The sequence below is a fragment of the Etheostoma spectabile genome, chromosome 1, assembly GCF_008692095.1.
Source record: "Etheostoma spectabile isolate EspeVRDwgs_2016 chromosome 1, UIUC_Espe_1.0, whole genome shotgun sequence".
NCBI lineage: Eukaryota > Metazoa > Chordata > Actinopteri > Perciformes > Percidae > Etheostoma > Etheostoma spectabile.
The window spans coordinates 23,610,023-23,621,049 of NC_045733.1; the positions used below are offsets into that span (position 1 = coordinate 23,610,023).

Consider the following 11,027-nt stretch of genomic DNA (forward strand, 5'->3'; position numbering starts at 1 on the left):
CCTGTTCAACACGCCAATAGAGAAGTCAGCTGGTGGATCTCCAGAGGCTGGTTTCAGGCCGTAAGAGACGTCTCTGTTCAACAGCCAATAGAGAGTCGCTGGGTGGAGTCTCCAAGTCTGGTTTCAGGACGTAAGAGACGTCTTCTGTTCAACAGCCATAGAGAGTCAGCTGGTGGAGTCTCCAAGGCTGGTTTTAGGACGTAAGAGACGTCTCCTGTTCACAGCCAATAAGAAGTCAGCTGGTGTTCCCAGAGGCTGGTTTTAGGATAAGAGACGTCTCCTGTTTCTATACAGCCAATGAGCAATCAGCTGGTGGATCAGCCAAACCTTCTTCTAAGGGAGTTGGGTCAACATAATAACACATGCCAAACATCACAGTGTCGCACTATGTTTCAGTTACCTGTTACGAACCACTGATAGTCCCCCCATTCCACATGGAGATGTTTACCGCCGCCGGGCTGCAGAGGAGACACAGAAAACATGGAGACAACGGAGAGGAAACATGGAGACAACGAGAGAACATGGAACAACGAGAGGAACTGGAGACAACGGAGAGGAAACATGGAGACAACGGAGAGGAAACATGGAGACAACGGAGAGGAAACATGGAGACAACGGAGAGGAAACATGGAGACAACGGAACATGAGACAACGGAGAACCATGGAGACATCGGAGAGGAAACATGGAGACAACGGAGAGGAAACATGGAGACATCGGAGAGGAAACATGGAGACAACGGAGAGGAAACATGGAGACATCGGAGAGGAAACATGGAGACATCGGAGAGGAAACTGAGACATCGAGAGGAAACATGGAGACATCGGAGAGGAAACATGGAGACAACGGAGAGGAAACATGGAGACAACGGAGAGGAAACATGGAGACATCGGAGAGGAAACATGGAGACAACGGAGAGGAAACATGGAGACAACGGAGAGGAAACATGGAGACAACGGAGAGGAAACATGGAGACAACGGAGAGGAAAAATGGAGAGATTCCCTCTGGGGATCGATAAAGTATTTCTGATTCTGATACAACATAGAGGGAACAGAGAGGAAACCTAGATACAACAGAGGAAACAGAAGAAATGTAGAGAAAACGCGCAGGAAATGCAGAATAAAACAGAGGAAACAGAGGAAAGAAAGAGGAAACAGAAAAAGAGGAAACAGGAAACAGAGGAAACAGAAAAAGAGGAAACAGGAAACAGAGGAAAAAGAAAAAGAGGAAACAGGAAACAGAGGAAACAGGAAACAGAGGAAACAGAGGAATCAGAGGAAACAGAGGAAAAAGAAAAAGAGAAAACAGGAAAAATAGAGGAAACAAGAAACAGAGGAAACAAAGAGGAAACAGGAAACAGAGGAAAAAGAAAAAGAGGAAACAGAGGAAAAACAGAGGAAAGAAAGGAAAAACAGAGGAAACAGGAAACAGAGGAAACAGAAAAAGAGGAAACAGGAAACACTAGGAACCAGAGGAATCAGAGGAAACAGGAATCCTCAACGAACGCTGTCCTGTGTTTCCTCTGTTTCCTGTTTCCTCTGATTCCTCTGTTTCCTAAGTGTTTCCTGTTTCCTCTGATTCCTCTGTTTCCTATGTGTTTCCTTGCTTCCTGTTTCCTCTGATTCCTGTTTCCTCTGATTCCTCTGTTTCCTATGTGTTTCCTGTTCTCCTTTTTTTCTGTTTCCTCTGTTTCCTGTTTCCTCTGTTTTTCCTTTCTTTCCTCTTTTTTCCTCTGTTTCCTCTTTTCTTTTTCCTCTGTTTCCTGTTTCCTCTTTGTTTCCTCTGAACCAGCTGACGAACAGCTGAACCATGATGCTCACCTGAAGTCGGCCTCCTGCTCCGTCTCCCGACGACAAAAGGACGCGCTTGGTTTCCTTTCTCTCCCACACCTGGAAAGGTGGAGCTTCCAGGACGTAGCCGTCACACCACGGCCACCGGGCCGACGAGGCGCCCTCGGACGGGAGGTCCATCATCTCATCTGCTGCCCAGAGGGAACTCCTGCCATGGGACCCGCCTGGGGGGGCAGAGTTTTATATTTTAGAAACTTTGAGAGGTTAGAGGCCTCGGGGAAGACCAGGACTAGGTGGGGGACTCCAGCTGGGAGGAGGCCTCGGGGAAACCCAGGACAGTGGAGGGACGTCCAGCGGGGAGGCCTCGGGAAGACCCAGACTAGGTGGAGGGACGTCCACTGGGAGGAGGCCTCGGGGAAGCCCCAGGACTAGGTGGAGGGACGTCTAGCTGGGAGGAGGCCTCGGGGAAGACCCAGACTAGGTGGAGGCGTCCAGCTGGGAAAGGCCTCGGGAAGACCAGACTAGTGGAGGGACGTCCAGCGGGGAGGAGCCTCGGGGAAGACCCAGGACTAGGTGGAGGGACGTCCACTGGGAGGAGCCTCAGGGGAAGACCCAGGACTAGGTGGAGGGACTTCCAGCTGGGAGGAGGCCTCCATGAAGACCCAGGACTAGGTGGAGGGACGTCTAGCTGGGAGGAGGCCTCGGGGAAGACCCGGACTAGGTGGAGGGACGTCTAGCTGGGAGAGGCCTCGGGAAGACCGGGACTAGGTGAGGGACGTCCAGCTGGGAGGAGGCCTCGGGAAGACCCAGGACTGTGGAGGACGTCCACTGGGAAGAGGCCTCGGGAACCCCAGACTAGTGGAGAGGGACGTCCAGCTATGAGGAGCCTCGGGGAAGACCCGGACTAGGTGGAGGGACGTCCAGCTGGGAGAGGCCTCAGGGGAAGACCCAGACTTAGGAGGACGTCCAGCTGGAGGAGGCCTCCAGGAAGACCCAGACTAGGTGGAGGGACATCTAGCTGGGAGGAGGCCTCGGGAGACCAGTACTAGTGAGGGACGTCTAGCTGGGAGAGGCCCGGAGACCGGACTAGTGGAGGGACGTCCAGCTGGGAGGAGGCCTCGGGAAGACCCAGGACTAGTGGAGGGACGTCAGCGGGGGGGGGGGGGACTATGGCTTTTTCACTTTGTAACCTATAACATGCACAAAAGAGATGCCTAACAATAAAGGAAATGGTAAAGCATAATATGAGCACTTTAAAGTTTCTCTTCTACTGATGGCTTCTATGTTATTTCATTTCATAAAACTCATCATTCATAATTAATCCGGAGGTTTTAGTGCGACTTCTTGAAAGGGAGCTCTTCTTTTTTTAAAATGACTAGTTATGCGTTTTCTACAGAGAATAATCTCATTTAATGATCTTAACGGGTTTTCAGAGCGAGTTGTGGAATACATTGTGAGTTATGCTGCAAATTTCATCTTCGGGAGTTTTAAATTGTAAAAATTAACCGAAAAAAGTTTCCTATCCACTTCCTTCGTTTACAGTCACAGTAAAATTAAAACCTTTAACTCAGGGTGCTCTAATACCTGGGTGTGACACTGTATAATCCATCAAATTGTCTCATTAAATTGCAAAGATGAGTGAATGATCAATTATTTTATGAAATCCTCAAACATTAAAGCGAATATTAGAAGAGAATAACTTCCGTGCTGTGTCTTGTCTCTTTTTACGTTTCTAAATGACTTTAATACACCAAAACTAAGTTGTGAGAGTCAGTGGTCAAAGAAGTCTCCGGACCATTAGTGACGTAGAGTAGTCCTGCATTGAAAATGGTATTAAAGGTGCACTATTACGTCTTTTCCACCAAGAGTTCTGGTGCTGGTTCGGAGTCAGGCCAAATATTGAAGCGGTTCTTTGCTTTTCCACACAAATAAACCTGGTTCTGGGCCAAGAACACGGGTTACAGCTCAGCACCAACGTAGCACTGGTCTAGCGACAAGAACCGGGTGCGTCAGGTGGTGGGACCGGGTCTCGATAGGCTGTTTGTTGGGAAAATTGGGACCGCCACGGAGGTACTTGCAGTGACGTTGTCAGGCTGTGGAAAAATCCAGCTGGTTCTTAGAAGAACTGGCGAGTAGAACAAGCACCGAACTGGCAACAGCACCAGAACCAGAACCAGCACCTGGTTAGCCTTGGTGGAAAAGACACATTTGACTTCCTGCATTGGTCCCTTCTGCTGACGCTCCAAGGACATTTCAGACAAAACAGAGCAAGCTCTTGAGTTTTGGGAAAAATAAAACTTCTAAGTAATCACTTTGCTTTTTACTTTTACTTCAGTAGATTGGTGAACAACAAACTGTTCTCTCACTCCGCTACATTAGGCCACAACGCCCCCCCTTGACCCCCCCCCACCGTAGATCCGCCCCTGGTATTTGAGTAAATGAGGAGATTTTAGTAAATCTGCAGAGACAGCGTGGACGTGTCCCGGGACGTACCTGCAGGACCTGTTTGACGGAGAGACGTCTGAGGCAGCCGGCGTCTCGGCAGTTCGTCTTCTTCAGGAAGGCCAGGTTGTCGGACTCGGCCCGTTCCAGCGTGGCGTTGATCACATACGAGCCGCTCATGTCCACCGCCGCGTGGAAGAGACCCTTCGCCAGCGGAGACATCATCATGGTCCACACCGACGTTCCACCTGGAGATGAGTCAGACCAGTGAAGACCCTGACACGCAAGCGGTCTGTTGGACTAGATCTGGCGCGGTTGGACTAGATCTGGCGTTGTTGGACTAGATCTGGCGTTGTTGGAACATATCTGGCGCTGTTGGACTAGATCTGGCGCTGTTGGACTACATCTGGAGCTTTTGGACTACGTCTGACGCTGTTGGACTACATCTGGAGCTTTTGGACTACATCTGACGCTGTTGGACTAGATTGGTCACTGTTGGACCATATCTGGCACCTTTGGACTAGATCTGGCTGTTGGAACATATCTGGTGCTGTTGGACCAGAGCTGGAGCTGTTGGACTAGATCTGGCTTTTATCTGGTACTGTTGGACCATATCTGGCACTGTTGGACCATATCTGGCCCTGTTGGACTATCTCTGGCCCTGTTGGAACATATCTGGCCCTGTTGGAACATATCTGGCCCTGTTGGACTATATCTGGCGCTGTTGGAACATATCTGGCGCTGTTGGAACATATCTGGCCCTGTTGGAACATATCTGGCCCTGTTGGAACATATCTGGCCCTGTTGGACTATATCTGGCGCTGTTGGAACATATCTGGCGCTGTTGGAACATATCTGGCCCTGTTGGAACATATCTGGCCCTGTTGGACTATATCTGGCGCTGTTGGAACATATCTGGCGCTGTTGGAACATATCTGGCCCTGTTGGAACATATCTGCCGCGATTGGAACAGTTGGCGCGGTTGGACTATATCTGGCCCTGTTGGACTATCTCTGGCCCTGTTGGACTATATGTGGCGCTGTTGGACTATATCTGGCGCGGTTGGACTATATCTGGCACTGTTGGACTAGATCTGGCACTGTTGGACTAGATCTGGCCCTGTTGGACTGTATCTGGCGCTGATGGACTAGATCTGGCGCTGCTGGACTAGATCTGGCCCTGTTTCCCGGCTGGACCCAGTGACCCGGTTCGTACCTGAGCCCTGTCCCAATAAGGTGACTCTGCCAGGATCTCCTCCAAACGCACGGATGTTCCTCTGGACCCACTTCAGAGCTGCGATCTGATCCAGGAAGCCATAGTTCCCTATGGAGGGAGGGAGGGAGGGGGGGAAGGAGAGAGAAAAAAATACAATATCATCATGATACTTTATTACTTTATTCTGCGATATATTGCAATTTTTAACCTTTTTTCCAACTTATAATTTTTCCCCAATTTCAAAATGACGTCAACATCTGTTCCTCACTTCCATTTTTATTGCTGCAAAACGGGACCATCACGTATACAACATATTAAATATTGTATATAATATATAGTATATAATAAAATATCCATATATGGCGCCTGTGTATCGATACAGTATCGCCACTGAAAATATTGCGATACTACGCTGTTTTAATCCCCCCCCCCCCACCCCTAATAAGTAATCATGTTAAATAACTGGGATTATTATTTCTTTTACACATATATTCATAGGGTAGAAAAACCCGCCTTATATTCCAGTAAATACGGTAAATACTGTATACATGTACACTTTATTTCATGTATTTATATTTACTATTTATTATATAATCAGCGTATCAGCGACTGACCCGAGGAGTTCTTCGGAGAACCTTCTCTCAGCACCTCCAGGGCCAGGAACCCGAAGGCGTTGAGTCTGTAGTTGAAGCTGACGTAGACCAGGTCGGTGTCGCCGGCGAGCTTCTCCGTGGGCGAGTAGCCCGGCTCGCCCCCACTGAGCATGTGCAGGAGGCCCCCGTGGATCCAGACCACCACGGGCAGCCTGGCGTCCGGGTCCAGCGTGGGGGTCCACACGTTGACGAAGAGGCAGTCCTCCTGGCCCACGGGCAGCCCGGTGCTCGCCAGCGGACGCACCTGGGGGCACGCGCTGCCGAAGTGGCCGGCGTCCGTCACCCCCCCGCCCCCGCATGGTGGTTCGGCCGGGGGGGCCCAGCGCCGGCTGCCGACCGGCGGTGCGGCGTAGCGCATGCCCTTAAAGGAGTAGGCGCCGTTTTTCTGAGGAGGGAGGATTCGAAAGTGACTTGAATAAACCACAAATACAGAGGTTACAGGGTGAGACGGGCTTTTTGCAGGGTGGGAATAGAGGGAGGAACGCCAGAGCAGGGGAATGAGAGGAGGGGGGGGGGCCCAGAGCAAGGGAATAGAGAGGGGCAGGAGAATGAGAGGGGGGAACAACAGAGCAGGGGAATGAGAGGGGGAACACCAGAGCAGGGAAACAACCAAAGCAGGGAGAATGAAGAGGAAACCACCAGAGCAGGGAATAGAGGGAACGCCAGAGAGGGGAATGAGAGAGGGAAACGCCAGAGCGGAGAATGAGAGGGGAAACAACAGAGCGTGGAATAGAGGGGGAAACGCCAGAGCAGGGGAATGGAGAGGAACAACAGAGCAGGGGGATTGATATAGGGGAGCCAGAGCGGGAAATGAGAGGGGGGAACGCCAAGCAGGAAACGACCAGAGCAGGAGATGAGAGAAGGAACACCAGAGCAGGGGTATGAAGGGAAGGCCAGAGAATGGGGAATGAGAGGGGGGACGCCAGAGCGGGGAAACGACCAGATTAGGGGAATGAGAGAGGAAAACGCCAGCGGGGAATAAGATGGGAACGCCAGAGCAGGAGAATGAAGAGGAAACACCAGACAGGGAATAAGAGGGGGGAACGCCAGAGCAGGGGGAATGAAGAGGGAAACCCAGAGCAGGGGAATGAAGGGGGAACGCCAGAGCAGAGGGAATGAGAGGGGGAACGCCAGAGCAGGGGATAATAGGGGGCGGGAGAATAGAGGGGGGAACGCAAGACAGGGGGGAATGAGGGGGGGAACGCCAGAGCAAGGGAAACGACCAGAGCAGGGAGAATGAGGAGGAAACGCCAGAGCGAGAATGATAGGGGGGAACGCAAGAGCAGGGATGAAGGGGAAAAACAGAGCAGGGGAATGATAGAGGGGAATACCAAGCAGGGGAAGGATGATGGGGACAGGCCAAGCAAGGGAAACGACCAGACGGGAAAATGAGAGAGGAATTGCCAGAGCAGGGGTATGAAGGGGGAAAAGGCTAAGAAGGGGTAATAGGGGGAACGCCAGAGCAGGGGAATCGACCAGAGCAGAAAGAGAGAGAGAGAGAAGGAAACGCCATAGCAGGGGGAATGAGAGAGGGAAACACAAGAGCATGAGGAATGAGAAGGGGAAACGCCAGAGCAGGGGGAATGAGAGACAGAAACGCCGGAGCAGGGGGAAAGGCCAGAGCAGGGGGAATGAGAAGAGGAAACACAGCAAAAGATATGTATTTTTTAAATTTAAAACGTAGCAATGTGAATGTAGCCTAGATCAAATGAAAGCTGTGGCACGTCTCACCTATCGGCCCCTGAACGCACCGCAGGGCGTGGACACCTGGACGCGGCCCGGCGGCAGCGTCTGGGCCACGTAGCCCAGGTAGGCGGCGAGGGACAGCAGGGACAACACCGCCAGGCAGATGAGGACGATGCAGCGTCTGGACAGCACCAGCAGGGGGCTGATGTAGTGTCTGTGACGCGCGTACTGCACCTCCCCCCCCTCCCCCTCCTCCCCCCCCCCCTCCTGCACCAGGTAGCGGTACTCGGTGTTCTCCGGGACCTCGAACGCATCGTCATTCATGTTCGCTCTGAGACACAAAACAGAGAAAACTCTCGTCAGTTCACCTCTAGTCTATGTCCACTCAGTCCACTTCTGTGAAATTCCACCCGGCTGTCCGTCCCCGTCCTCTGTCTCTGTGTCTAACATCCGTCCTCGTCCTCTGTCTCTAACCTCCGTCCCCGTCCTCTGTCTCTGTGTCTAACCTCTGTCCCCGTCCTCTGTCTCTGTCTCTAACCTCTGTCCCTGTCCTCTGTCTCTGTGTCTAACCTCCGTCCTCGTCCTCTGTCTCTGTGTCTAACCTCCGTCCTCGTCCTCTGTATGTGTCTAACCTCTCTCTGTGGGTGTCTGTTTATGTTGTCTCTGTGTGTTGTGTGTGTTGTTGTCCGTGTGTGTGTATGTGTGTCTCTCTGTTTATGTGTGTCTCTGTGTGTTGTGTGTGTGTGTGTTGTGTCTATGTGTGTGTGTGGTGTGTGTGTGTGTGGTGGTGTTTGTGGGTGTTTGGTTTGTGGTGTGTGTCTGTGTTGTGTGTGTGTGTGTCTTGTGTGTGTTGTGTTGTGGTTGTCTGTGTTGTGTGTGTCTGTGTTGTCTGTGTGTGTGTGTGGTTGTGGTCTGTGTGTCTTGTGGTGTCTGTGTTTGTGTGTGGTGTGTGTGTGTGTGTGGTGTCTGTGTGGTGTCTGTGTGTCTGTGTGTGGGTGCTGTGTGTGGGTGTTTGGGTGTCTGTGGGGTGGTTGGTGTGTGTGTGTGTGGTCTGTTGTCTGTGTGTGTGTGTGTGTCTGTGTGTGTGTGGTCTTCAGATAAAGACCCCCTCCCAGACCGGCTGAAGAGTCCAGCTTTCACAGATCTGAGACCAGGGTTTTACTTTAATCCTTTTCTCTTTGTTCATTTCATCATCTTGTTCTTTTCTTTTGTAAATCACTTATAACATTGTTATGAAAAGTACTATATAATGTATATAAAAGTATATACTGTATATAAAAGTATTTAATGTATATAAAGTATATAATGTGTATAAAAGTATATAAAGTATATAATGTATATAAAAGTATATAAAGTATATAATTTATAGAAAGTATCACACTGAAATACATCTCAATGTATAATGTGTAATTCAAACAGATCTGATCACTTTTAAGGGAATGACATCACAATATGTTAAAAAGGGTCACACACACACGCAAGCACACACACACCACACACACACACACACACATAAAACACACCCCGAGACACACATAAAACCACACCAGAGACACGAGAGACACACACACACCCACGCACGCACGCACAGAGACAACAGAGACACACACACACACAGACGAGACACATACACACACACAGACAGAGACACATACACACACCCACACCACACACCACACACCCACAGAGACCCACAAGACAACCACAAACACACATAAAAACAACCCATAACACAGAGAGACCACACACACACCCCACACACACACACACACACACACACACATACAGAGACCCAGACACACACACACCACACACACACATAACACACAAACACACAGAGACACACACACACACACACACACATACACACACAAACACACCCAGAGACACAGAGAGACACACCCCAATGCGCTACTGTAAGAATACCACAGCACACACACAACACACCACCCACACACACACACACACACACACACACCAACACACACCCACACAAACTTCAAACAATACGGACATGATGCAACAAAGCTTCAGTTTTCAAGAGAGAAAATCTGTTCAGTTATTGTCATAGACCGTTACTTATAATATATACACACACACACACACACACACACACACACACACACACACACACACACACGGCCTATGGTTATTGCACACAGTAAGTGAAACGGAAGTCCAGCAGCATTGTTAGATTGTTATAATTTAAAAACAAAAACTGAAATATGCTTCAATATGATTGAACCTCCAGTGTGTCCGTGTGTCTGTCACGTGATCTGAAAACGACCCAAAACCAGCAGAATGAAGCAAACTGAGCAGAGAAAAGAGATAAAAACCTCCTCCATGTCTTTATCGGGGGCATCTGCCCTAATCACGCGCTCCCCGCCGTTTCCGGTGCAGCGGACCGACGTTACCCCCTAACGACTCTCCCAGATAACTGCGCAACAAGTTTAGAAAGTAGCGTGTCACTACTCACCATGTCCTGAAAACACACAACTCCCTAAAGACGAAGGTAAACTCCTCCAGACAACACAGGCTCACGCATTTACTCCTCTGAGCGGAGCGCGCATGTCTAAAGAGTTGGTTTTCTTTTTTTTCTTCTTTTTTTTAACAATTAAAGGGCCAGCACACGATGACCAACTGTAAGATACTCAGAGACACACACACACACACACACACACACACACACACAGACACACACACACACACACACACACACGCACACACACGCACACACACACAAACACACAGACACACACACACACACGCACACACCCAATGCTCCACTGTAAAAATACTCCTGTTGTCCTCGTGTCAAATTGGAAAAAATACAGGTTGGGGTAGAAATCTTTCTATCCATCTATCTAGGAGGTGGGGGTAGGGGGTAGTGGGTGGGGGTAGGGGGTATAGGTGGGGTGAGGGGTAGTGGGTGGGTAGGGGGTAGTACTAGTGTAGGGACCCATGTGCATTAAACTCCCTAAAATGTTATTGTGTTTTAAGAGCTTTTTCTCTAAGTAATATCAGATGCTTCAGCTCATAACAGTGGAAACCATCCGCTGCTAATGACACATCTTTCTATCTTTCTATCTTTTCATTAAATAACCGATTCATCAGCGACATTAATTCGGCTCGATCCATTTCACCTCTAGGTGTTTCACGTCTCGTTGATCCCGAGATGTGAAGCGTCACCTGGCTCGTTGCTTAATTATCCCGTCGTTTACAACCAATCAATGAAGAGCATC

The 11,027-nt window shown here is 49.9% G+C and overlaps 1 protein-coding gene across 1 annotated transcript in view; it reads right to left on the bottom strand.

The window, feature by feature from the left end:
- The window catches only part of si:ch211-71n6.4 (para-nitrobenzyl esterase), a 25,812-nt gene extending 15,445 nt beyond the window's left edge, over window positions 1-10,367 (bottom strand). Inside the window, exons 1-5 of the mRNA XM_032519025.1 lie at window positions 10,262-10,367; window positions 7,831-8,116; window positions 6,061-6,484; window positions 5,447-5,554; window positions 4,283-4,479 (exon numbers count right to left, since the gene is read on the bottom strand). Coding sequence (XP_032374916.1) covers window positions 4,283-4,479; window positions 5,447-5,554; window positions 6,061-6,457 — 702 coding nt within the window. The 5' untranslated portion in view covers window positions 6,458-6,484; window positions 7,831-8,116; window positions 10,262-10,367. The remainder of the gene's footprint in view (window positions 1-4,282; window positions 4,480-5,446; window positions 5,555-6,060; window positions 6,485-7,830; window positions 8,117-10,261) is intronic.
- Window positions 10,368-11,027: the final 660 nt, after the last annotated feature.